We start from the raw sequence: 27,998 nt of genomic DNA on the forward strand, positions 1-27,998 counted from the left end.
TGGCTGCCGCGGCCCCGTCTCCGGCGGAGGCGGGCGCGGGCGCGTCCCTGTGGCCAGTCACCCGGCGGAGCTGGTCGCACAATTATGAAAGACTCGACTTCTGCTGCTAGCGCTGGAGCTGAGTTAGTTCTGAGAAGGTTTCCCGGGGCTGTCCTTGTTCGGTGGCCCGTGCCACCGCCTCCGGAGACGCTTTCCGATAGATGGCTGCAGGCCGCGGAGGTGGAGGAGGAGCCGCTGCCCTTCCGGAGTCCGCCCCGTGAGGAGAATGGTACGGAGCCGGGCCTGGCGCGGGCGGGCCTCGCGGGAGCTTGGGCGGCGCTCCGGGGAGCTCCGTGACCCTCCGGGCGCCACCGCTCGCAGCGGAGCCGTCACGGAAAGGGAGGGAGGGCTGGGGTGGTAGGGAAAGGAGAAGGGCGCGGGTTCCGAGCTGTGACTTGGTGGCTGTGCCGCAGACACTCTACAGGTACATTTTCTACTGTTATTTTGTTTAATAGAACGGGAGCGATTTTGACGGTGTAGACTGCGATGTGGTTCGGGGTTTTCTTTAGCAGGCGACAGGGAAGGGACAATTCCTGGGAGGCTGAGACCGTGCGTTGCCAGGTCTGCGTCGAACTACCTCATCTGTTGTCCCAGACAGTTTGAAGCCAGTGTGCAGACTGGAGGGAGTCGGTGTGTTGCAGCGTTGGCTAGAGCTTTTGTTGTTAAGGCCAGGAACCGGATTTGGAGAGTTCTTACAAAGAAAGCCATTTAGATCTAGGATCTGAACAGGAAAGGCATTCCCGCTCAGTAGTTTAACTTGATAGGCTTTATGCAAACTGGTGTTTCTCTGCCGAAGTCAGACAGGTTTAGTTTTCTGCCTTTTCTTTATTTTTGAGACAAGGTCTCGCTTGTGACCCTGGCTGGCTTGGAACTCACTGTGTAGACAGACCAGGTTGGCCTTAAACTCAGAGATCCGCTTACCTCTACCTCCCAAGATTAAAGACGTGCGCCACCATGTCGGGCTAGGGCTAGGTTTAGAAGTGTCTTACTTATACAGTACATGTGAATAAATACTGCATTTCTCACTTTCGTTTGTAAAGTTATTGAAGACTACTTTTTTTTTTAAGATTTATTTATTTATTATATGTAAGTACACTGCAGCTAGCTGTTTTAAGACACTCCAGAAGAGGGAGTCAGATCTTGTTAGGGATGGTTGTGAGCCACCATGTGGTTGCTGAGATTTGAACTCGGGACTTTCAGAAAAACAGTCGGTGCTCTTAACCGCCGAGCCATCTCTCCAGCCGCTGAAGACTCCTTTTATTTGAGACTGGATTACATACAGCCTAGGCTGGCCTCAAATCCCGAGTCTGTCTGTCATTGAGTTCCGTATCCTCTTGCCTCCGTCTCCTGAGCTCTGGAATTACAGGTGTCTGTCGCCTGGCTTTTCCTAGTTTCTGAAAGGAAAGTTTAAGTCCCACTGTCTCTGCTAAATCATTTCATTTAAATACTTGTGGCTTTGATTTAAGGGACTCTACTGGAGGGTGAGTTGAATCCAAGTGCCTTGCAAGCCGTTAAGCACTGACTATTCAGTGATATATCTAGTTTTTCATTTTAGATGGTAAACAGCATACATTTGAACATACTGGTTAAATATTTTTTTAAAACGTTTTCATTAACAGATGAAAGATCCCCACCTCCCCAAAAAACAATAGCTTTAGTTTTGTAAGTAATTCACCGTATATGGCACATAGTATTGTTTGGACATGCATAAACTTGTTGATTCTGTAAGGAGAACAGTCTCACTTTAGAATTAAAAATGTTAATTTTATTTTTTTCCCTGCTTAATTCCTGATTAATAGTGAGTTGAGTGGTTTATATTACACTATGCGTCTGAGTTATAGTAAAACCTTAGGATAGCTTAAAATGTGTTTTTTAAATTTGTGTTTTGCTTTTCTTCCCTCCCTCTTCCTCCTCCTTCCTCATCGTCATCTTTTTTCCTTTTTTTCTTTTTTCAAGACAAGGCTAACTTCTAACTCAGAGATTTTTCTTAATTCATTCACACAATACTTAGATGATTTTTCCATTAATAATGATAGAATCTTGCTTTCTTTTTAGGAACTTTCAACATTGAGTATGCTGCACATGTGTTTTGTTTTCTCTATTAAAAGTGTTTTAACTTTGATATCTGAAAATAAATTTCAGAGTAGTTAAGATTAGGTTAGAATACAAACATCATGAGGATTTGAGCTCCCCATTTATGTGAGTATATCAAAATTTACATGAATATCACTTTTTAAAAAATTTATTAGTGCAGGTGCCTGCAAAGGCTGAGCTAGAGTCCCCTGAAATTGGAGTTATAGGCAGTTGTGAACTGTCTGATTGGGAATCAATTTTTGACCCTCTGGAAGAACAGTGTGTGTTCTTTACTGCTGAGCCATCCCTCCAGTACCAGGGGTTACTTGTTTTTTAAATGGGATATCACTGAATAAATGTGTAGCCTGGAACTTGCTGTGTAGATCAGACTGGCTTCAAACTGACAGATACTCATCTGCCTCCTGATTGCTGGTACTAAAAAGGGTGCACCACCACACCTGGCTCAGTGTCACCTTTAAATGGTATTTTGCAATTATTAAACTAGTTCTAATGGCTCATGTATACAAGTGAATTGGAGAACGGAACCTTTCTCTTTATTTTCAAAAGATAAAAAGATAATCTAATTTGAAGTAGATTAGTACTTTCAGAGATTTATTCTGGTTTGGTTCAGTTTGGATTTAGAAAATGGTTCTCCATCTATACATCATGTTTTTGGGTAATATGCTCAGTTCTCTGAGGATTTAGATTTTTATTTTGCCTTGTTTTTTGAGACAGGGATTCTTTGTGTAGTCCTGGCTGGCCTGGAACTGGCTCTGTAGTCCAGGCTGGCCTAGAACTCAGAAAGCAGTCTGCTTCTGCCTCCCAAATGGTGAGCTTAAAGGCATGCGCTACCATCTCCCAGCTTTAGAATTTTTAGAAACCATTAAGTGTTGCTGTGGGAAGGTGAGAAGTTCTTCTGGTAGACGTGGCTCTTACTGAATTATCTTTATATGTTTATCTTATATGTTCTTCTTTTTAAGAATGGGTTTAGCTATATTGCCCATACTGGTTTCCTAAGGGCCTAAGGGATGGATCCTCATGTCTCCACCTTCTGGATAACTAACTAGTTGTATGTTGCTTCACCTGGTTTAATGTCATATGATAGCCTGCTATCATTAACTTCTAAAGGTAGATGGTCCTTTTTTTCTATTTGACGTCAGGAGCTATGTTAGGATTAAAGTCTGTGAAGTACTTTTTGTCTCTCCTACCATTATTTAAACACACTAATAACCTAATACCTCAGCTATCTAAATTCCAGACAGCCAGAAACCTCAACCTTTTTCTTTACTCATGGAAAGAAAAAAGCCTCATAAGCCATGCCATATCAAGAACTTAGTAACCTTGACAGAATTTATTTACTGTAAATGTACAGAGTGAAATTGAACAGACTCAGTTACGCACTTTCTTTGGACAGTTTTGTAGTGTGCCGAAAGCGATAGAAGAGAAGGTAGCCAAGAAGTAGTTACTATGAGGAGGAGCTTGGAAAAGCTCTTTTTTTAGAGAGCTTCACCTTATCTTTAGCATGTGAATAAAGTCTTTGTGGTCTTTAAGAATATAAATTTCCTATAACAGACACAGGATATTCTTGTAAGTGTCAAATAGGTTTGAAACAAAATTTGATGATTAGCTAGTAGATATTAGCATTTAGATATGGCTGCCATTCTAAATGTTTTACATATGCTAATTATGTACTGTTCACTCAAAAAACTATGAAGTATACACTTGTCTATTAATTGAACAATCACTTATTAAAGATCCTCAAGTTAAACCTGCTGGTGGTGGCAGCAGCTGCATAAGCCTTTAATCCCTTCACTCAGGAGGTGGAGGCTGAGCCAGGTGGAATCAAGGTTTAAGGCCAGCTGGTGTAGAGTGAGTTCAAGGACAGCCAGGGCTACACAGAGAAACTCAAACTAAACAGAGCATCCCAAAGTTACTAATCGGTAGGTAGATGTTGATCTGCCAAACCAGGCTTGTTATGTAAGGAGATGCATACTTGTCAGCTCTTAGGTGAAATGTGTTAATGTTATAAGGGTTTTTTTGTTGTTGTTGTTTTAAAGTAAAATTGGAAGCTGAAGATGAGCAGAGTATGGCTCCTAGCATCTACATTGGGAGACCCATAACCAACTGTAATTCCAGCTCCAGGGGATCTAACACCCTCTTGGCGTCAGAGAGTATCAACAAGCACATGGCACACACTCACAGACATACACATAATCTTTGTTTTTAAAAATAAAGTCATTTAAAAATTGATAAGAAAATTTTTATTAGAATACTATATTTTCTTCCAGTGACATGAAACTAGTAGAATTTCCTTTATTGCTAAGTTCCTTACATATAGACAGGTTATATGCAACTCCATTTTATGTACTACTTTGACAGAGTATGTGAGGGGGTTCTTGGGAGATTGGAAAAGTTATCTACTAAACCAAATAGATTTCTTTGAGAGGAAATTCTGTATTAAGGACTGAGAAGCATATATGTATTAATAAAGAACTGTTAAAATATTCAGAGACAGTGTATTAATAGCATTTGTTCACAGAGTAAAACCCAGGCTTTCTAGTCCCTAGTACTTCTTTAGGTATCCTCTTTTCAGATTAGTTTCTGTCATATATCCAAATATTATCATTGGCTATAGATGGGTGGGTCCATTTATTTGATGTATCCACTGCATTGTTAGGGAAAAAGTCACTTTATTGAGAGAGTCTACCTCCAAAGCATCTGCTTTGAGTGAGCTGTGAGGGGATTAAAGGCTTATGCAGCTGCTGCCACCACCAGCAGGTTTAACTTGAGGTTTCGGTGGTGCAGCTTTGCTGAAAAAAGTTTATCATTAGGGGTGGGCTTTGGGATGAACAAGTCTAGCCTACTTCCAGTTCTTTCTCTGCTACATAGTTATAGTGAAGGCCCTGAGCTCATGCTGTTTCCCTGCCATGATGGACTCTTAACCCTCTAGAATTCTAAGTCCCAATAAATTCTTGTATAATTTGCCATATTCTTGGAATTTTATCACAGCAACAGGAAGGTAACTAATATAAGCTATATGCACTATTAACTGTAAGCTGTCTCTCAAGCCCAGCGGCTGTCTGGCAAACCTCTATTTCCAAAAATACTTCCATTGTGTATCAGTAGCAAAATTACAGTTATGAAGTAGTAATGAAAATAATTTATGGTTGGGATTCACCACAAATGAAGAGCAACACTAAAGGGTAGCAGCATTAGGAAGGTTGAGAATTACTGTTTTGTGGGGGGTTTTGTTTATTTTGTTTTTGTTTTTGGAGACAGGATTTCTCTATGTAGCCCTAGCTGTCCTGGCACTCATACTGTAGACCCAGCTGGCCTTGACTCAGAGCCACTTGCTTCTGCCTCAAAGTGCTAAACGCTGAGATTAAAGGCACGTACCATCACTGCCTGACACCCTTATAGTTTTTAATATTCTTAAAGTATATGTGTGTGTGTATGACACCCCTCTCAACCTCCTCACCCATATGCTCCAGGGCCACTTGGATTTACTTTGAGCAGCACTGTAGGAATGGATCTGGCTCAGAACTGTGACATTTTTAACCTGACTAAAATACTTGATAGCCAAGAAAGATAGCTAGTTCCTGACGCCCATCCCAGTGTTTCATCCTGGACCCACTGACTCTCACTCTTGTGAGCCTGCCTCAGTTACTGACTCATCTCAAAGCTTCTGTGTTCCTCTTCAGTCTCAGACCTTGTTTGTTGTTCCAGAGCCAATAGGGTGCCAAAAGAGGCACTCTTTATGTTTTCAGCAACCTCACCTTTTCCCATGACCTTCCTCCTTCTGCTACTTGGAATGTTTTAAGACTGGAATTGTGATAGTGGATTAGCAAAAGGAACCTTTAGTTAACTGAGGCCCACCTATCCTTTGGGATTTTTTATTACCTATTGTCACAAAAATTAATGAGTTTCTGATAGCTATAAGAAATGCTACTGATGGGGGCTGGCGAGATGGCTCAGTGGTTAAGAGCACCGACTGCTCTTCCTAAGGTCCAGAGTTCAAATCCTAGCAACACATGGTGGCTCACAACCATCCGTAACGAAATCTGATGCCCTCTTCTGGAATGTCTGAAATTCAGCTACAGTGTACTTACATATAATAAATAAATAAATAAATCTAAACAAACAAACAAACAAACAAAAAATGCTACTGATTTCCTTGTCTAGCTAGCTGTTTTAAGGGTGCTTGTTAGACTTTTTTTTGTTACTAAATGTACTGGCTGATTTTGTGTGTCAACTTGACACAAACTGGAGTTATCACAGAGAAAGGAGCCTCAGGTGAGGAAATGCCTCCATTAGATCCAGCTGTAAGGCATTTTCTCAATTAATGATCAAGTGGGGAGGGCTCCTTGTGGGTGGTACTATCCCTGGGCTGGTAGTCTTGGGTTCTATAAGAAGCAAGCTGAGCAAGCCAGGGGAAGCAAGCCAGTAAGGAACATCCCTCCATGGCCTCTGCATCAGCTCCTGCTTCCTGACCTGCTTGAGTTCCAGTCCTGACTTCCTTTGGTGATGAACTGCAGTGTGGAAGTGTAAGTTGAATAAACCCTTTCCTCCCCAACTTGCTTCTTGATGTTTGTGCAGGAATAGAAAGCCTGACTAAGACACTAAATTTTGTTTTAAGGTAACTAAATATTTCACAAATAACACATGTGAATGTATGTATTGTAGTTAGGGTTTTTATTAACTGAAAGCATGTGGATTCTAAATTGTGAAAAACAGGCATCTAGGACAGTGGTTACCAGGAGTAGGGTGGTAGTGTATCAGAAGAATAGAGACTGGAAGCCCTTTCCTACCTGGTCTTCATACAACAAATGGAAGAAAGATGCTCTAGAAGAGTCTGTGGGGGTAGATAAGCAAGGTAGGTGCTATATGAAGGGTCACATGCTCTGTGTAGCTCAGCAATTTTCGGGCTTTTTCCCTCAGCTCACTATCCCATTTTCTCAGGAGTGCTTTCCCTTTCTGAAGGAAACCATCTGAAAACTGTCTGTTAGTTTTGGTCTACTTCTTTGCTGTGAGGCATAAGAACCTAATACTTAGCAGGAGCCTCTAGACTCAGAGCCACACTTCTACCATTGGGAGAGAAGCAAGGAATAATGGTTAAAGTGTTTAAATTTAGTCATAAGAGCAATACAAACTGAAAACTTAACTGACATGGTGAATAATACTAATGTTTTGTACTTGAAATCTGCTGAAAGTATATTTGGATGATATATTAATCACAATCACTTCACAGAGTGGATAGAAACATCAGATTGTAAACCTTCAAGATACACTATTTTTCTACTGTTTTGAAACTGGATCTAGCTTGCAACCCTGTTAGATTGGAGTTCTCTGTGTAGCACAGTTTCCATTCGTCCTGCTTCCATTTTCAAAGTGCTGGGATTATAGGCATCACCACCAACTCCAGATAATGCATACAGTTCTTATGAGTCAGTTGCAGATCAGTAAAGAAATGGTCCTCCCACTGAGGGCCAAAGACCTCAAAGATCTATTTGCTCTATGGTTGATCTAAGAACAGTCATCAACAAAGAACCGTTGATGCTGACTTGTTGATAATTTGAAACCTTTTTTAAAAATTTCATTTGATTCATTTTATGTAATACATGTTTTGCCTGCATGTATGTGTGCCATGTGTGCGCAGTGATAGTTACGGATAGAAAAGGGACTCAGACTCACTAAAACTGGAGTTCTAGATTGTTGTGAGTCACAGTGTAAGTGCTGGCTATTGAACTTGGGTTCTCTGGAAGAAACATCCAGTGCTTGTAACCAAGGAGCTATCTATCCAGCACTGTCTGGAGTTTTGAACTTTTTATCTTTGGTTGAGTCCAAAAAGATTCCTTGGTAAATGTCGTAGTTATTTTTCTGTTGTGACTTAGGGAGCCAGGGGCTTGGGGGGACTTATAGAGGGAGAGAGCCCATTATGGTGGGGAAGGCCTGACAGCAGGAGCAAGAGGTCTACCTGACAGTCAGGAAGCAGAGAGATCAAATTTTATCTGCACATAGGAAGCAAAGAAAGCACAAGAAGTTGGGCCAGCAAATTATAAAAACTATCCATAGGTATTTTGCATCCAAAACCAATGTAAACTTCAAGGTTTAATATAACTTATAATAGTTCATGGCTATGAGTGGTTTGAATATGTTTGGCCCATGGGAAATGGCACTTGTTGGAATAGGTGTGGCCTTGTTGGAGGATGTGTGTCTCTGTATAGTCAGGCTTTGAGGTTTCCTAGTGCTCAAACTCTGTCCAGTGTGGAAGAGATCCTCCTCCTAGCTGCCTGAAGAAGATAGTCTCCTCTTGGTTGCCTTTGGATCAAAGTGTAGAATTCTAAGTTCCTCCAGCACTATGTCTGCCTGCATTCTGACATGGTTCCTGCCATAATGGTAATGGACTGAACCTCTGAAACTGTAAGCCAGCCCCAATTTGCCTTGGTCATAGTGTCTCTTCAGAGCAGTGTAAACTCTTACTAAGATAGGATACTTCTGATAAATTATATTTTTGTTTAAGTAATTTTGTTTTTTAGTTTTGTAATTTGAAGTTTCATTAGTAACTCTCTTAGTCAGGGGCTGGAGAGATGGCTCGGTGGTTAAGAGCACTGGCTGCTCTTCCAGAGGACCCAGGTTCAATTGCTAGCACCCACATACCATCTCATTGTCTATAACTCAAGTTCCAGGGAATCTTACTTCCATATATATATATATATATATATATATATATATATATATATATATATATGCAAGCAGAACACCAGTGACATAAAATGAAAATAAATAATTTTTTAAAAAAGTATTTTAGTGTTTTTATTGCTATATAAAACACTACTACCAAAAACAACTTGGGAAGAAAGGGCTTTATTCATCTATAAATCAGGTCATACTCCATCATGGAAGAAAGTAATTCAGGGCAGGAACTTGGGAGGAAGGAACTGAAGCAGAGACTTGGGAGCAATGCTGCCTACTGGCTTGCTCCTCGTGACTTGCTCTGCCTTCTTTATACAACTCAGGATCAGCTGCCCAGGGATAACAGTACCCACAGTAAACTGTGGGCTCCAAAGTCAATCATTAATCAAGAAAATGCCTTTTAGACTTGGAATTTGAAGGCATTTTCTGAGATTCCTCTTCCCAGATATGACTCTGGCTTGTATTAAGTTGACATAACAATCAGGACAGCTGACTTCTTGTCAACTTGACACCACTACATTGCTATTAAACTGTAACTCTCATTTTCTTGTTTGAACATTCCAACTTTTAAAAAATTCAATGTTTTTTAAAAATTAAAACACTTTAAAAATTCAAAGTCTAAAATAGCGAAGGTCTGATAACTGGGTTCCTATAAAATATAAAAATAAGTTAAATTCTTTCTTATCTAAAAAGGGAAGAACCAGGACATAGTTATATTCAAATCAAAGCAAAACCAAAGTCCATCAGTAAAGCCGAGAGTCAGACGTGGGATTAACGATCTGGGTTCAAAGGGCATGAGTATGAGAAGCTCCTCTGTCTCTTCACATAGCATGTTTCATAGGCTCAGCCCAGCTTCGTTTTTACAACTGTTGTTGACTTTGATGGTTGTTCCATGATAACTGGCATCTCCAAAATTCTGGAGTCTCTCCTGCAACTAGTCTGCACTTTAACCAGTAGCCTCCCCTGCGCTCCCTATTCTGGGACTCTGACCCTGTCACATGAAGACACATGTCACATGGAAAGCCTCAACTTTCCTCCATGGCCTCTTCATTCCTGAACCTTCTGCAACTGAGGCTGCTCCATTACACTGGCCTCTCATAGTGCCAAGCCCCAGCTGCTCCCCTTGACCATTTCATGCTTTCAGAATCACTCTTACACATGACCAAGTTTGGCTGCCAACTTGAGGTACAGCCTTGATTCCCTCTGGACCACAGCTTCTTGTGTACTGACCCTCAGGGGACACTTCCCAGAAGATTTTGCCTTGGTGATGCTATTTTCTTCCTCCTCTTCATTTTTTTCAAGGTCTGGTCATTTATTACTTTTTTGGGGGGGTGGGGGTAATTGTTTTGTTTTTCAAGATAGGGTTTCTCTGCATAACCCTGGCACTCCTAAAACTCATGCTGTAAAATAAAACAGACTGGCCTTGAATTCAGAGATCCTCTTGCCTCTGCCACACAAGTGCTAGAATTAAAGGGGTAAAGGGGTGTGCCAGCACGCCTGGGTTATTTGTTATGGACTTAGATTTAGAAGTAGAAATTCACAGACAGCCCTATGTCTCTTGGCAATCGGTTTCTGGCATATTTCTTTGGCTTCCTTTATTCTCTTGGCTAAAGTTTGGCATGTTTTGAAATCTTGTTTTTCTTCTTGTTTCTTCAGAGTAATATATTGACATTTGTGTTGTAGGACATGTGGAGTAACAAGATGCACAGTCTTAGGTGCTTTGGTCTTGAGTTCCTTATATTCTTTGTTCAAGGACTATCTGACAGCAAATTGATGGACATCATCATCTTTAAAGATAGAGAACTTTCAGACTCTGAACTCTTTTGGGCCCCGGTGATTGAAACTCAGTTGTATCTATTAGTCCAGGAATAATCTCTCTCATTCTCTGTACCTGTCTCTCTTTCAGTCCCCTCCCCCAACCCCATGCACATGCCCCTCTTTCTCATCTTTCTCTTCCTCTCTCTCTGTCACCCTCACCCTCTCCCCACCCTCTCTTTCTCATAACAGTACCCAAGTTGAGCCTGCTCGGATTGGCATCTAAAATTTCTCCCACAATAGAGTTATGCTTCCTTTCCCCAGTTTCCCTTGGTCTATAACAACCCATACTCAACAGCAGGTGTGCTCTTCTGTGGGTCAAGGCATTTTGCTTCATGGGAAAACCTTGTTTGTTGTTCCCACTGATGATTCTGATCACATAACCCTTCTACTTTTTACTCAGAAGCAGCAGCAGCTACTTCTATGGCCATGCGCTTCTCATAGAAAGTACAAAGCCTACGTTCATTGCCTATACCTACTTCAATGAGTTTCTGACAGCTGATGGCTAGAAAGGATATATTCATCTTGATGTGGCTGACCACTTAAGAGATGACACAAAAAAAGAGCTGTTCATTATTCTTCTACTCCAGCTGACCAGTAGGGTTGTTCTTGCAAAGCAAAGATTTCACTTTTCATGTCACTGGTCTCCTCTTAGTGAAAGCTGATTCTTCTGCACCACCTGACCATAATCACAGATTCTTCATTCAGTATATGGAACTGCCCCCATATAGTCTTTTAAGGGACTCTTAAACTGTCCCTTGAAACTACACAAGCCAGGCCTCTATTATCTGCTTTGTTTTCAGCATTATATTTTGAGTTCCTACAGCAGCTCATGAAGCTCTGAACACCCAATGGGTTTTCCAGCCCATAGTTCTAATATTCTTCCATGGTCACCTCCAAAACATGATCAGTTCTGTCATAGTAACATCCTACAAATCTAAGTACCAATTTCTGTCTTAGGATTTCTATTGTGAAGAAACACCATGACCAAAAGCATCTTGTTTATCTTTTTTTCTCTTTTCTCTTTTCTTTTCTTTTCTTTCTTTCTTTTTTTTTTAAGACAGGGTTTCTCTGTGTAGCCCTGGCTGTCCTGGAACTCACTCTGTAGACCAGGCTGGCTTCAAACTCAGAAAATCATCTGGTTCTGCCTCCCTCCCAAGTTCTGGGATTAAAGGCATGTGCTACCACTGCCAGGCTGACCAAAAGCAAATTGAATAGGAAAGGATTTATTTTAGTGTATAACTTTCAGGTCATACTCTACCATTCACTATGGGAAGTCAGAGCAGGAATTTGCAGGAAGCAGAAATCATGGAGGAAAACCTATTTACTGACTTGGTCCTTATATATAAACCAGGATCTGCTGCACATGGATGGCAGTGGCCCCAGTATATTGGGCCATCCTATATGAAACAATCAAGACATGTATGCACAGTCTTCCCTAGAGGTAATCTGATAGAGGCATTTTAGGTGTAGTTTTCTTTTTTATAATTTTGCTAGGCTTCTGGGCGTGATGGCACTTGATTGGAGTTTCTGCATTTTTGGGAGCTGTGATAATTTCAGTTACTCCAATATTAAGAAAATTAATTTGCCTTTTACTAAGTTGGGCAAAACTGCATAAAGAGTGAGTTCAGTTTTAAGTTTAAAATGACTTTTAGGTATCAGAAGAGCTGAATGCCAAACAGTTGACATGTGACATGATTTTGGGATTGAAATGCAGTTTGTTTTGTTTGTTTTTTTTTTTTTTGAGAGAGATCTTTCAGTAGACTAGGCTGGCCTTAAACTCATTCTCAAGTGTTGGGATTAAAGGTGTGTGCCACCACACCTGGCCTGCAATTTTTTTTTTTCCCCCAATGTTGGGCTGGAATGTAGAAATAGAAATTAGTGAGTTATCCAGTGTATAGTGAGCTAGCTATGAACATAACAGGAAAATAGAGTTGGAAAAAAAAAGAAATCTGATATCTGATTTTTTTAAAAAATGAAGTATACCAGTCTTTAAAAGATTGAGAAGGAAGGTTGGGCATAGGGGTACACCCCTTTAATCCCAAGGGAGCAGAGGCAGGTAGATCTCTGTGAGTTTGAGACCAGCCTGTTCCATCCCAAGTCCCAGGCTATTCAGGTCTACTTAGTGAGAGTTGTCTTTAAAAAAAGAATAAGCAAAAAGAAAAGAAAAACAATCAGAGCAGGGCTCTGGAGGGTGTAGTGGTAGAACATGTCACTAGTTATGGGCATGTTCCTAAATTCTATCAGTAGCAATCCCCCACCCACCCCTGAAATGGGGAAGAGAATGAATCTGCAAGGAATTGAAGAGTGGACCATGCAGTAACAGTCAATAATTATCCAATTTATTGAGTGCTTCTATTTTATAAGTGAGAACAAAGTATGAGAATTAACCTGGAGATCTAAAGAATATCAGTTGGTAGCCTGTCAAACTTATTTCTTTTTTTTTTTTTTTTAAAGATTTATTTATTCATTACATGTAAGTACACTGTAGCTGTCCTCAGACACTCCAGAAGAGGACGCCAGATCTCGTTACGGATGGTTGTGAGCCACCATGTGGTTGCTGGGATTAGAACTCTGGACCTTCGGAAGAGCAGTCGGGTGCTCTTACCCACTGAGCCATCTCACCAGCCCCCAAACTTATTTCACATCTTCAATTTCAGCACTCTAGAATCAGAGGCAGTTGGAATCTGAGTTGGAGGCCAGCCTGATCTTCATAGTTCCAGATCAGCCAGGTCTACACAGGGGAATATCCTGCTTCAATAACAGTGGAGCTTACTTGAGGAGGGTTGACTGGAAAATCTGACCTTTTTTAAAGTAGGTTTTAGAAAGTATTGGAAATGTTGAGAGTTAAAAAAAAAAACCCAACAACATTTTTTCCCCTAGTGTTGTTTGTGCTATTCAGGTCTGGGCAGAAACATGCACTGGGTAGCTTGAGGGAAACATGCACTGGGCAGCTTGAGGGAAACATGCACTGGGTAGCTTGAGGGAAACATGCACTGGGCAGCTTGAGGGAAACATGCACTGGGCAGCTTGAGGGAAACATGCACTGGGTAGCTTGAGGGAAACATGCACTGGGCAGCTTGAGGGAAACATGCACTGGGCAGCTTGAGGGAAACATGCACTGGGCAGCTTGAGGGAAACATGCACTGGGCAGCTTGAGGGAAACATGCACTGGGCAGCTTGAGGGAAACATGCACTGGGCAGCTTGAGGGAAACATGCACTGGGCAGCTTGAGGGAAACATGCACTGGGCAGCTTGAGGGAAACATGCACTGGGCAGCTTGAGGGAAACATGCACTGGGCAGCTTGAGGGAAACATGCACTGGGCAGCTTGAGGGAAACATGCACTGGGCAGCTTGAGGGAAACATGCACTGGGCAGCTTGAGGGAAACATGCACTGGGCAGCTTGAGGGAAACATGCACTGGGCAGCTTGAGGGAAACATGCACTGGGCAGCTTGAGGGAAACATGCACTGGGCAGCTTGAGGGAAACATGCACTGGGCAGCTTGAGGGAAACATGCACTGGGCAGCTTGAGGGAAACATGCACTGGGCAGCTTGAGGGAAACATGCACTGGGCAGCTTGAGGGAAACATGCACTGGGCAGCTTGAGGGAAACATGCACTGGGCAGCTTGAGGGAAACATGCACTGGGCAGCTTGAGGGAAACATGCACTGGGCAGCTTGAGGGAAACATGCACTGGGCAGCTTGAGGGAAACATGCACTGGGCAGCTTGAGGGAAACATGCACTGGGCAGCTTGAGGGAAACATGCACTGGGCAGCTTGAGGGAAACATGCACTGGGCAGCTTGAGGGAAACATGCACTGGGCAGCTTGAGGGAAACATGCACTGGGCAGCTTGAGGGAAACATGCACTGGGCAGCTTGAGGGAAACATGCACTGGGCAGCTTGAGGGAAACATGCACTGGGCAGCTTGAGGGAAACATGCACTGGGCAGCTTGAGGGAAACATGCACTGGGCAGCTTGAGGGAAACATGCACTGGGCAGCTTGAGGGAAACATGCACTGGGCAGCTTGAGGGAAACATGCACTGGGCAGCTTGAGGGAAACATGCACTGGGCAGCTTGAGGGAAACATGCACTGGGCAGCTTGAGGGAAACATGCACTGGGCAGCTTGAGGGAAACATGCACTGGGCAGCTTGAGGGAAACATGCACTGGGCAGCTTGAGGGAAACATGCACTGGGCAGCTTGAGGGAAACATGCACTGGGCAGCTTGAGGGAGAAGTGGGTCCAGAAAGGGTTTGTGTTCTTTCTTTAAAGACTTGGAGAATATTCTGAATTCTCATGGGAATGAGTCAGTTAATATAAGGGAAAAAACTAGAAAATTGGTGAAGAATGTCCCTGATGTAGAACGTATGGACTTAGGGTCCAGTGGTTGTATTTGAATGGTAGCACAGTTGTCAGAAGGAAAAGTGAATATTGATAAGAGTAGGAGTAGCTGTCTTCAGACACACCAGAGAGGGCGGGCTGCAGATCAAGGGTTAGGAGGGTAATTTTGTGGTTTTGGGTTCTTTTGTTTTTGTTGAGACATGGTCTGTGTAGCCCAAGCTGGTCACAAACTCAGTGTTCCTCTGCCTTTTTCCAGGGATTGAACTCAGTTTACTAGGTTTGTGCTACAAGTACTTTTGCTCTCTAAGCTACCTTGAGAGCAGCTCTTACAGGAGTTTGCTGCTGTTTTGTTCTGGTTGCTTCCATTTCTTTTTTCTCAGTAGTGGGATAAGAAACCGAGAATGATAGAGGGTAGTTGAGAAGGAAATGCAGGTATACCTAAGAAGAAGAAAAAACAAAAACAAACAAACAAACAAAAAACCCCAAACTAGCAGAGTTTTAAGTATTATAAAGACTGCCAGGGTAGTGAAGCGACAAGTTTTTTCCTGAGCAATAGAAACATAGTCTTTAGAAAACAACCAGATTTTAGTTTACAAAGAAGGTTCTGGAAGCACTATGCAAACGGGCTTTGTCACGTAAGAAATGTTTATAAAAGGCCCTAAGATCCTTAGGGCCTCACTTGTGACTTTGTTGGCTGAAGATCATGGTGTTCATGGTGTAATTTTTGTCTAAGTAAGCACATTCAAAGGAACTTTTTACTAAGTAAATGGAGATTTTTTAAAAAAGATTTATTTATTTTATGCATATGAGTACACTGTAGCTGTACAGATGTTGTGAGCCATCATGTGGTTGCTGGGAATTGAACTCAGAATCTCTGCTCGCTCCGACCCCTCTAGCTCCAGCCCTAAAATTTATTTAATATTATACATAAGCACACTGTAGCTGTCTTCAGACACACCAGAAGAGGGCGTCAGATCTCATTAAGGATGGTTATGAGCCACCATGTGGTTACTGGGATTTGAACCTCAGGACCTTCAGAAGAAAGTCAGTGCTCTTAGCTGCTGAGCCATCTCTCCAGCCCTGTAAATGGAGATTTTTGAATGAGGTCAGAATGATTGAATTTCAGAAACAGAAATGAGATTAATTAAAATTTATCATTAGAGTGTTTGAACTTCACTCCTAATATTTTCTTATATAGGTTTCCTTTAGAAATGAGTTCTGTGCCATCTACATGTATGTATATATAACTTACTTTTATTATTATTTTATTTATTTATTTTATTTTTTTTTTTGCAGTGAGTGGTGGCACATACCTTTAATCCCGGCACTTGGGAGTTTGAGGCCAGCCTGGTCTACAGAATGAGTTCCAGGATGGCTAGAGACATACAGAGAATTCCTGTCTTGAAATCCCCCACCTCAAAAAAAATTTTTTTTTATGCAGTGTCAGGAATTGAACCCAGATATGACATATGCTAAGAATTACTCTGCTGCTGAGCTATGGTCTCTACAATCCTTAATTACTTAGTATTAGAGAATTCTAACTTAACCTCCTATCCTTGTTCTCCTTCCTGTTGTTTGCACCCATGTGAAGGTCAGAAGATAGCATTTGGGAGTCAGCTCTCTCTTCCCATATGTGGCTTCAGGAATCAGGTTCAAGTTAACTCCTTTACCTTCTGAACTATCAAACTAGCCCATTGTTACTTTTTGTTATTTTGTTTTTTATTTCATTGATTTTGTTTTTAATTTTATTGTTTTCTTTCTTGAAGTGAGAGCATATGTTCTGAAACAGGGTCTTACTTGGTAGCCCAAGCTTGTCTAGATCTCAGTGCTCCATCCTCTTGTCTGCCAAGTACTGGGATTACATGTGTGCTTGGCTTAACAGAAACTGTGACTATTATTATTATTATTTTTTATTTATGTGTATGAGCCAGTGCCACTTGTGCACTGCTGTCATAGGCCAGAAGAGTGCACCAGTTCCTCTGGAGTGGGAATTACGGTCAGTTGTAAACCACCTGATGTGAATGCTGGGAACTGAGCTCAGGTGCTCTTCAAGAAGGCCAAGACTTTCAACTGCAAAGCAATCCCTTAGCCCTCATTATGTTTTTTTTATTTTGGGCATTTAGCTAGTCTTTCATTAGCTTCCCCATTTTTCCCTGCATCCATTCCCTCAGGCTATACTTTCACTTCACACAATTTAGACTATATTTATAGTCTCAGTTGTCAACTTTATACATCTCTGAAAAGGAAACCTCAACTAAATTCCTTTCTTCAGATTGGCCTATGGGCATATCTGTGAGGCATATTCTTAATGGGTACTTAATGCAGGAGGGCCCAGACTACTGTGGATGGTTCTGTGTCCCTAGATGGACCTAGGCTGTATAAGAAAGTAGCTATGCAAAACTGTAAGCAGCATTTCTCTATAATCTCTGCTTCAGTTTCTGCCTTTACTTTCCTCAGTGATGAACTGTGAGTTGGAAGTGTAAGATGAAATAAACCTTTTTTCCTTGAGTTGTTTTTGGTCACTACAAGAAACAAGAAAGCAAACTAGAACAGAATATGTGACACTTTATTCACATCTAAGAACTTTAGATACTTGTGTTTGTTTGCTTGTTTGTTTGTTTGTTTGTTTGGTTTTTCAGGTCAGTATTTTTCTCTGTGTAGCCCTGGCTGTCCTGGAATTCTTATCTGTAGACCGGGTAGGCCTTAAACTCACAGATATCTATCTGCCTGCCTCCCAAGGATTCAAAGGCCCAACTTGATACTTAAGACTTTTTTTTTTAATACATATTTTTAAAGATTTATTTATTATATGTAAGTACACTGTAGCTGTCTTCAGACACTCCAGAAGAGGGCGCCAGATCTCGTTACAGATGGTTGTGAGCCACCATATGGTTGCTGGGATTTGAACTCTGGACCTTTGGAAGAGCAGTCGGGTGCTCTTACCCACTGAGCCATCTCACCAGCCCATTAATATTTTTATTAGGTATTTTCCTCATTTACATTTCCAATGCTATCCCAAAAGTCCCCCATACCCTCCCCCCCACTCCCCTACCCACCCATTCCCACTTTATGGCCCTGGCGTTCCCCTGTACTGGAGCATATAAAGTTTGCAAGTCCAATGGGCCTCTCTTTCCAGCGATGGCCGACTAGGCCATCTTTTGATACATATGCAGCTAGAGTCAAGAGTTCCGGGGTACTGGTTAGTTCATAATGTTGTTCCACCTATAGGGTTGCAGATCCCTTTAGCTCCTTGGGTCCTTTCTCTAGCTCCTCCATTGGGGGCCCTGTGATCCATCCAATAGCTGACTGTGAGCATCCACTTCTGTGTTTGCTAGGCCCTGGCATAGTCTCACAAGAGAGAGCTATATCTGGGTCCTTTCAGCAAAATCTTGCTAGTGTATGCAATGGTGTCAGCGTTTGGAAGCTGATTATGGGATGGATCCCTGCATATGGCAGTCTCTAGATGGTCCATCCTTTCATCACAGCTCCAAAGGAGTTACAGATACTTAAGACTATTATTTTGATTCCCAAGTACTTAAAAGTATGAGGACTAATTTGATTTAGTAGTTACAGTGTTATCAGTCTTATATTTTATAAGTATACATTGAATGTTTGTTGAGTCATCCTTATAGGTAAATATACCACCTCTTTTTGTGAGTTTCCTACCTGTGTCTGAAGAAAGTAAATGCATCTTTTTTTTTTTTTATGTGGGAGCAGAAATGGGTACATATTTATCAAAATGAACTTGTTAATTGTGTTTTAAACTTTTTATATACCTTTCCTTATTAGAGAGAAGTGTGTTTAAACTTATGTGATCTAGAGTTGTTGAAATTTTCCTTATTGAGTTTTTGCTTTTTTTTTTAAACAGTCTGATTGTGGTTGATCATAAGAGTAACACATGAATTTGGTAGATTAGGTGTTTGAAATTATTTAATAATTTACTGTTTCTCCCATCCAGGCACTTAAGAACTCAGCCTTGTTTAGCCTATAGGATCAGATGAGATAGGCTGCTGTCTGTGTGGATCATAAATTGCTCAATTTCTGTTGATGCTTAACAGTTTTTCCTGATATCTTTCCTTTGACTAGAATTTTGCTTGCTGCCCTATGTATCACAGTACCATTAGCCAATATGTGCCTTTAAGCTTTCTAGAAATACCTGATAGCTTAGGCTGGGCTTTCTCTAAGTTAAATGTGGCCGTTACTTTTGACTCTTAAATGGTTCAGGATGGCATTAATTCTTGAGGTTTATGCCTTATTCGGAGACTCTCATGCTTGGTTTTTTTCCTTTGGCACAGCACCATTAAATCATGTTGGATTCGAGTGGAATTATCTTAATGATTTAGGTGTACCTCACTGAGGATAATATATCACACCTACTTAGTAGAATAAAGATAAAATAAATACTACACATGTTCTTGTGTCTCTATTGTAAAATTACTTCCAAAGATTAGCAGGCTGTAAATTTGTAAACTATCTTTGAACTCTGTTTTAGTCCCAGAAATCCTGGATAGAGAGCACTTTGACCAAGAGGGAGTGTGTATATATTATACCAAGCTCCAAAGACCCTCACAGGTAAGCATACATTGATTTCTTCTAAAAATTTTGATATAAATTTATTGTTGTTTATATTTAGCAAATGAATGCACATAATAATTTGAGGTTACTATTTTTCTTTTGAGAATGGGAAAAGAGACTCTCACTGGTACCTTAGCAAGGTACCAGTGCTCTAGAATTTCTTTTCTCAAACTTTCTCTGAACCCTAATTGTCTAAGCTTACATGTAGCAGCCATCCATCTTTTGAAACAATTCACTAAGTGGCCAAGCTGGCTGATCTACAAAGCATTAGGGAGCTGTCTTAGGGTTTTACTGCTGTGAACAGACACCAAGGCCAAGGCAGCTCTTATAAGGAAAACATTTAATTGGGGCTGGCTTACAGGTTCAGATGTTCAGTCCATTATCATCAAGGCATCATCCAGGCAAGCATGGTACAGGAGGAGCTGAGAATTCTACATCTTCACCTGAAGGCTGATAGCAGAATACTGACTTCCAGACCGCTAGGATGAGGGTCTTAAAGCCCACACCCACAGTGACACACCTATTTCAACAAGGCCACACCTCCAAATAGTGCCAGTCCCTGGGCTAAGTATATTCAAACCCTGAAAGGAGCTCTCCCTGTCTGCCCTCCAGGGTTATAGGCACACACTATTCTGTTTAGCCCTTCCTCCTTTCTCATTTGTAGATTTTGATACTGGGAGTCTAGACTCAGGTGTTTATGTGTGAGTGACAAGAAGTATACTCACTGAGGCAACTTCCCAGACCCTGCAAAGGTTTTTAATTCTTTCAGTCATTAGATAGCCTTAATAATGTCCCTGAAATATTTAAATTCTGTGATTTTTTTTTTTTTCTAATATAGCTTACTAAAGATAGGGTTTTTCTGTTACATTACAGGTAACACAATATCGTATTCCTAACACTGGGGTTAATATATAGGGTCCTAGTTCTAAGACATCATTTTCTCCCAGAAAAGCGTGATTTTTTTTTTCTTTATTAAAAACAATAGATTCAGAACCAGGGTTGGTAGCACTTGCCTTTAGCCCCAGCACTCCAGAAGCAGGAGTGGGAGCATCAGGCTAGACTGGTCTACAGAATGAGTTCCAACATAGCCAAGGCTACATGGGGAAACTGAAAAAAAACAAAACAAACAGAAAACCCACCAAAACACCACTATCATCAACAAAATCCAGTAGATGTGATGAGTTGTGGTGATGCAAGCCTTTATTTAATCTTAGCATATGGGAGACAGAGATGTGGGTTTCCAAGTTAGAGGCCAACTTGGTCTATATAATCAGTTTCCAGTCTATCCAAGACGACTACATAATGAGACCCTTTGCCCCAAAACAAAAACAATAGATTGCATTAGTGACGAGGAGTCTGTTTCTTGTGCTTTTGTTAATTTTACTCTGCAGTAGAAATAAGCACTCACCAAACATTAAAGAAACAACCTATTACAAATATTTTAAGTGAAAGTCTTTTTTTCTACCTCCACTCTTTGGCCATAACTTCACAAAATATTCTGGTAGTATTCATTCCTTGACATAACTTCCAGAGAGACCTGGATAAAGTACAGTTCAGCTCTCTAGCATTCATCTAATAGCTAAGTGTGGTATCATGTGCCTGTATTCTTAGTGTTGTGGTATGCAGAAATGGGTACATCCAGGGACCATACTGACCAGCTAGTCTAGCTAAAAAAGCAACCTCCAGGTTCAGTGAAAGAGACCCTGTATCAAAAACAAAACAAAAACCAAACCAACTAGCCAAGCAAACAAAAACAGTGTGGAAGGCTGGAGAGATAGATCCCTGATTAAAAGCACTGACTGCTCTTCTGGAGGATCCAGGTTTAAATTCCAGCTTCCACCTGTCAGCTCACACTGATTTACAACTCCAGTACCAAATGATCTAGTTTCCTTTTCTGGCTTCCAAGGGCGTTATATACATGTGGTCCCCAGACATACATTCAGGCAAAACACCTCTACATATAAAATAAATCTTAAAAATAAGAAGTTGGAGAAGTGATCAGGGAAACCTTTGGCTTTCAATCTTGCATAGTTGTGTGCATATACCTATCCCCCATACCTTCTAGACAGAGTCTTTGCATGTCCAAGCAGGTGTGAGTGTGTGTGTGTGTATGTATGTATGTATGTATGTATGTACACACACACACACATATAAATAAATATCCTTCTCCCCAACTTTAAAGTTCACACTGTTTAATCTGTTATGTATATTATTTATCCTGGAGACCATTGCTTCATTCTTTTTGTCTGTTTTCTTTTTGAGATAGGGTCTTACTGTATAGCCTTCACTGGCCTGACACCTGGTTATGTAGACCAGGCCGACCTAGAACTTACAGGCAACTTTCTGTCTCCCACGTGCACTATCATACCTGCCGCATGCACACACACACACACACACTCTCTCTATACCTTTTTAGTGGTATTAGGGATAGAACTCTTAGCCTTACACATGCTAGGCATGTACTCTACCACTGACCTTTATCTCCAGCTTAGTAATTTATATTCATTTGTTGCATGTTATAAGTTATATGTCTAAATCATTTATGTTAATACAGTAGTATCTTATTGACGTACATTTTAGTTATATTCTGTTTTTCTCTGTTAGAAATGCTATAATGTATTGCCTTATAATTTTCATTTTTTTACATAGACTTCAGATACTTTTGACAGACTTTACCACATACTTTTCAAATGCTGTTTGGTTATCAGTGCTGAGGCGTTGAACCCAGAGTTTTATGCCTTTTAGACAGGTGCTTTATCACTGAGCTACAGACCTGCCCATACTTTTAGAATTTGGATTAGAGTGTGAGGAATTGATACTTTTTAATTATGACAAGTATTATCAAATTGTTGTCCATAAAAATATTAATATATATTTCACCAGCAGGTAAGACTTTCCTGTTTTCACGAAACTATTTAAATACTTTTTTAAATTTTCCTAATTGAGTCTTTCATATATATGTTTTTACTGTGAACTCTTCATATTTTTCCATTTTTATGTTGGATTTTAACATTGATTTGAGGAAACTAATAGGGAAACCAACTTTTAAAAGATTTATTTATTTATTATTTTATGTACATAAAATAATACACAGTAGATGAACAGATGGTTGTGAGCCTTCAGGTGGTTGTTGGAAATTGAATTTTTAGGACCTTTGCTCACTCCGGTCAACCCACTCCCTCTGGCCCAAAGATTTATTTATTATTATACATAAGTACACTGTAGGTGTCTTCAGATGCACCAGAAGAGGGCGTCAGATCTCATTATGGGTGGTTGTAAGCCACCACAAGGTTGCTGGGATTTGAACTCAGGACCTTTGGAAGAGCAGTCTGTGCTCTTATCCGCTGAGCCATCTTACCAGCCCCTAACTTTCTTTTTAAAATTTGTGTTTATGTCTTATTAATTGCAGATTTTTCCTACATGAAAGTGTGATTTTGCATATTTGTCATTTTACTCTGTTGTTTCTTGGTTTATTTCAAAATTAATAATACTTAAAACATAATTCTATGCAAATCTAAAAGGTTAGTTGAATATATAAACCAAGGTGTGCATGATCTATGGTATTTATTTTATATATATATATGTGTGTGTGTGTGTTTCTTATGTTTTATACCTCTTAATGAACTTAATATTATTTACTTTAAAATAAATGTTTTTTCTTTAGCTAATAACTTACCTTTCTATATTTTATAGATGTCTTCCAGGATGTCAGATTTGTCAGCAACTTGTCAGGTGAGTTTATTACATTGCAGAAATTTTGAAAAATAAACTTAACTAATAGATTAGAAACACAAGGTATAGCACAGTGTGATACAATTGATGTTATTATATTTGAAGGACATATTACTCAAATCTTTGACAGTACTGTTTCAGACCTAAAGCTACCAGAGTAGGGTTCTGAGAGTGAGAGTTGGTTGAACAAAGAGGGAAGGGACAAGCAAAACAGGCTATAGGAAGATCTGACAGTTAAAGACCCTGTGGTCCAATCAGGAAACTACAGTGTAAGAAATAGAATGTGGTTGGTAGGCTGGACTACCAGCTTTCAGGAGTCAAAGGCAGGCAGATCTCTATGAGCTCAAGACTAGCCAGTTCACATATTGTGAACTCCCACCAAGCTAGGGTTACACAGTAATTCCTCGTTTCCCCCTTTCTTAAAAAAAAAAAAAGTTAGAAATGAGTAGGGACTATGTCATTTATGCTTTAATATGTAGTATATCTTACTTCTGATTTTCTATTAAAAGGGGTTAGTTGCAAACACGAGAGATGACTCACTGGCTGTTCTTTAAGAGGACCTAACTTTGAGTCCAAGCAGCTGAATGGCAACTTAGTACTGTCTTTAGTTCTAGTTCCAGGGGATCCAGTGTCTGTTCTAGCATTCTTTGCACTGCTTGCATGTGGTGCACATACATAATTCAGATAAACACTCATACACATAAAATTAACGTGCTAGATATTCTTCTCCCCTCTCTTTGCAGCCATCATTCTTTTTCGTGTTTGTTGTCTCAGTTGGAGACAGGATCTCATGTAGTCGATGCTGGCTTAAAACACCTGTACCGAGGCTGATTGTGAGTTCCTACTCTTGCCTCCATTTCCCAAGTGTTGGGGTTACACCTTGCCAGATCTGTCAATTTTTTCTTCTTCTTTTCTTTTTTCTTGGTTAGGTTTTATTCTAGCTTGTTTTAAGACTTCTTTCCTTCATCATTAGCTTTCAGCAGCATCCTAGTTTTGTTTCGAGACAAGTTCTCTTTGTGTATCTCTGGCTATTCCGGAACTCACAGAGATCTGCCTGCCTCTGACTCCTAAGTGTTGGGATTAAAGATATGTACCACCACTCCTGTCGGTAGTATGGTTTTGTTTATGTCTGGTTTATTTGTTGAACTACTGAGATACATGGATTCAAGAATTTTGGAATTCTTTTTCTTCAGTGTGTTTTCTAAGTTTTTATTCCCATTTCTTTTTAACATTTGAATTATATGTGTTGAACTATTTGTTGTTCTAGCTTTTGAGGTGTCTTTCTGTTCTCCTTCCTTGTGTTCACATTTCCTCAACTCTCTGGGGCATATTTTTAATATTTGGACCTTATTTCTAGATTCATTTATTGATTTATTTTATGTATATGAGTGCAGTGTTGCTTTCTTCAACATATCAGAAGAGGACTTGGACCCCATTACAGATGGTTGTGAGCCACCATGTGGTTGCTGGGAATTGAACTGAGGCCCTCTGGAAGAGCAGTCAGTGCTTTTAACTGCTGAGCAATCGCTCCAGCCCCTGAACTTTATTTCTAATACTTGTTTTATATTATCTGTCATTTTGGATTTTATTTAATGACATTTATTTCCTTTAATAATACTTTTTACTTCATTACATGCCTAGTATAAACATTTTTTTCAGTTTTGTTGCTGTTTATTTTTGTTTTTGTTTTTGTTTTTTTCTTGGTTTTTCAAGACACAGGGTTTCCCTGTGTAGTCCTGGATGTCCCGGAACTCACTTTGTAGACCAGGCTGGCCTCGAACTCAGAAATCTGCCTGCCTCTGCCTCCCGAGTGCTGGGATTAAAGGCGTGTGCCACCATGCCCGGCTGTTGCTGTTTATTTTATGATCGGTTTTATTGCATATACCCTACCTCAAACATGATCATCTTTCCTTATTCTCCCAAGTACTTGTGGGTCAGCATGTGTGGCTTCATGCTGATCAATTTTGATGAGTACTGTACATAGTGAATTTTAAGATTTGAAGGGTTTACATTTTGTTGTATTACATTGTAGAATTTTGGACTTAAATTAAGTAGCAGTTGGTGAAATTTGGTTCAGGTTGGTCCTTTGAAGTTTTGTTCTTCATTTTAGGACTTGTACTATCTAAGTGTAATTTAGGTTCATTAGACAGAATTCTTCTGACAAGCCTGCATTAGGACTTATGTATCAGAAGGCTGTTTGTTCATTCTAGGTATGCAAACTGTTCTGTGCCCTAGAATTTCAGGATTGTTCTACACAGATGGTCCGTCTGCAGGCATTTAGAACTCTTCCTGGGATCACCTTCCTGTTATTGCTTCATCAGTTTTAAACTCTTGTGGTTTTCATATTCTGTCAGATCAGTTGAACTGAACAGTTCTGGTTTTTTTGTTTCTTGGAATTATGGTCCAATAGGTACTTTTATGTTACACACCATCACTCTTTGTACTCCTAGCCTCAGGCAGTGATTTGTCACTCTTTGGTGACTCAGTAGGTTAGTTTGTGTTTTCTTGAATTCTGTAATTCTGGAGTCATTGTGGTGTTTGGTGTAGGACACAGACAACATGAGTTTCATCTGTTACTGTGTCTACTCAAATTTCATCTCATTCTGTAGCTGAACACTACTTCTCTTATGTAGGTGTGCCACATTTTACTGATGGCTTGCATTACAGTTTTCATTATTACACACCAATGTATGTAGTCTATTCCAAACTCTGCCAAAGTATTGACTTTTAGATACCCTAAAATCAAAATGTCAAGCTGTTTTTATGTTCATTCATTTTAATTCAATTTTCAATAACTTAATTTTAAAATTTACTTTCAAATTAGCTTACAAATTAGCAAGTTTCCTTGCAGCATTGACATTCACCCATAGTTTGGATTGAGCCCCTCTCCCCCCATCCTCCTCTTCTTACATCCCTGTTTCCCATTCCTCCCGGCTTGAAGCCCTTTTGTTGCAGTCTTTCCTTGTTAGTTTTTCCCTGTTACTTTCACATCACAGGTGTTCTATTACCCTTCCTACCTACTTTCCTTTCACTCTTAATTTTTTTTAAAGATCTCTATAAACTCTTGCTTTTTCCCTTTAGATGTTTCTGTGGTCGTTTGGTCAAGCAACATGCATGCTTTACTGCAAGTCTTGCCATGAAATACTCAGATGTGAAATTGGGTGAACACTTTAACCAGGCAATAGAAGAATGGTCTGTGGAAAAGCACACGGAGCAGAGCCCAACAGATGCTTATGGAGTCATCAATTTTCAAGGGGGTTCTCATTCCTACAGAGCTAAGGTATGCCACTTATTACATTCATTTTTTATTTCATTTATTTCGTAATATATGTAGTATCAAAACAGAGTAAGGTACAGTGCAGAAACTAAAGTTCTTAACGTGGGTTGACATAAATACAGAATTATTGTATTTTTGTGGATCATATCATCTTTATAAAAAGTCTTAATTTTATGTTTATTGTCAGAATCTGTTTTCTGAAAGGAATGTTATATCTCCTTTCCTTTCTTTTTTAACATTTTCTAAAGGTAAAAGGCCTCATTTTTTTTAGGCATTGTGACATATGCCTGACATTCCAGCTACTTGAGAAGCCTAAGTACAAGGATTATTTGAACCCCACTTTTGGGATCAGGCTATGTAGTATGGGAAACCTTGTGTGCTAAAGAAAATCAAATCCCCCAAAGAATCCTTTTAGTGGCCTGGATGGACGTCCTTTTAAAGGCCAGTGTTTGCATTTGAGTTTAAGTTCAACCATTGTAGTATTAGCTATCTACTTGTCTTCCTTTTTTTTCTGTATTCACTTGTCTTATATTATTTTGATTGGCTTCCTTTTATTCACATATTATTCTTCTTTAGTGTGATCTAGTAATAAAATACAGTTTTAAACAAAATAAAATAAAATACAGTGTTAAAATTTATCTTCCTCATTTTTATTACTCAACAGTGTAAGAACTTTTAGAACATCTATAAGTCTGTTATTTCTCTTGTGATGTATGTGCATTTGTTGGCAAACATTTAAATTCTGTGCATTTTAAAGTTCTGTAATGTAATTGTTAATCATTTTATAACCTTTGCATCTTCCTCCTTGTCTTCAGGCATCATGCTCATTTCCAAGTTTTCTTATGTTTATAAGTTCTTACTGCTTATGTACCTAACTGATTCCAAGAAACACATGCTATTTGTCCTAACTCCTCCTACTCTTGGTGTATTCATAGTTTAACAGGGCAATAAATGTTATGAATGAGTTAATTGATAATTGAGTATAAATAGGCAAATTGAGACATGTATCCTTATTTTGGTGAGTACTATAATGTATGCTAGTACTATAAATATAAGAATTTTTCCAAATTATAAAGCCATTTGCTATTTTATATTTCTAGGAGTGTAAATATTTTGAAAATGGCCCATGAAAACTTTTTTTTACATGATCTAACAAGTATTTTTTTTTATTATTAGATAATGTTGCATTATTAAATCTGCGAACATAGTTATTTTGGCCCTTTGTTTGTTTTAGTATGTGAGACTATCATATGATACCAAACCTGAAATCATTCTGCAACTTCTGCTTAAAGAATGGCAAATGGAGTTACCCAAACTTGTTATTTCTGTACATGGAGGCATGCAGAAATTTGAACTTCATCCAAGAATCAAGCAGTTGCTTGGAAAGGGTCTTATTAAAGCTGCAGTTACAACCGGAGCTTGGATTTTAACCGGAGGAGTCAATACAG

The 27,998-nt window shown here is 39.9% G+C and overlaps 2 protein-coding genes across 2 annotated transcripts in view; both read left to right on the forward strand.

Annotated features, from left to right (window-relative positions):
• On the forward strand, positions 1–27,984 carry LOC110289320 (uncharacterized). The gene is made up of 5 exons (XM_029474522.2): positions 1–268; positions 19,459–19,538; positions 23,235–23,273; positions 26,355–26,553; positions 27,785–27,984. Exons 1-4 carry the CDS (start codon positions 85–87, stop codon positions 26,436–26,438), a joined length of 387 nt encoding a protein of 128 aa, XP_029330382.2. The 5' UTR covers positions 1–84; the 3' UTR covers positions 26,439–26,553; positions 27,785–27,984.
• Positions 27,890–27,998, forward strand: part of Trpm7 (transient receptor potential cation channel subfamily M member 7) — a 60,257-nt gene continuing 60,148 nt past the window's right edge. Inside the window, exon 1 of the mRNA XM_085828249.1 lies at positions 27,890–27,998. Coding sequence (XP_085684375.1) covers positions 27,890–27,998 — 109 coding nt within the window.

The sequence above is a fragment of the Mus caroli genome, unplaced genomic scaffold (assembly GCF_978045245.1).
Source record: "Mus caroli unplaced genomic scaffold, Mus_caroli_1 scaffold_2, whole genome shotgun sequence".
Lineage (NCBI taxonomy): Eukaryota > Metazoa > Chordata > Mammalia > Rodentia > Muridae > Mus > Mus caroli.

Excerpts from the sequence above, each read along its gene's own strand:
- LOC110289320 (XM_029474522.2), top strand. The coding sequence starts at position 85 with ATGAAAGACTCGACTTCTGCTGCTAGCGCTGGAGCTGAGTTAGTTCTG. Across the intron at positions 269-19,458 it reads TCCGCCCCGTGAGGAGAATG|TCCCAGAAATCCTGGATAGA; the intron begins GTACGGAGCCGG and ends ACTCTGTTTTAG. Across the intron at positions 19,539-23,234 it reads AGCTCCAAAGACCCTCACAG|ATGTCTTCCAGGATGTCAGA; the intron begins GTAAGCATACAT and ends TATATTTTATAG.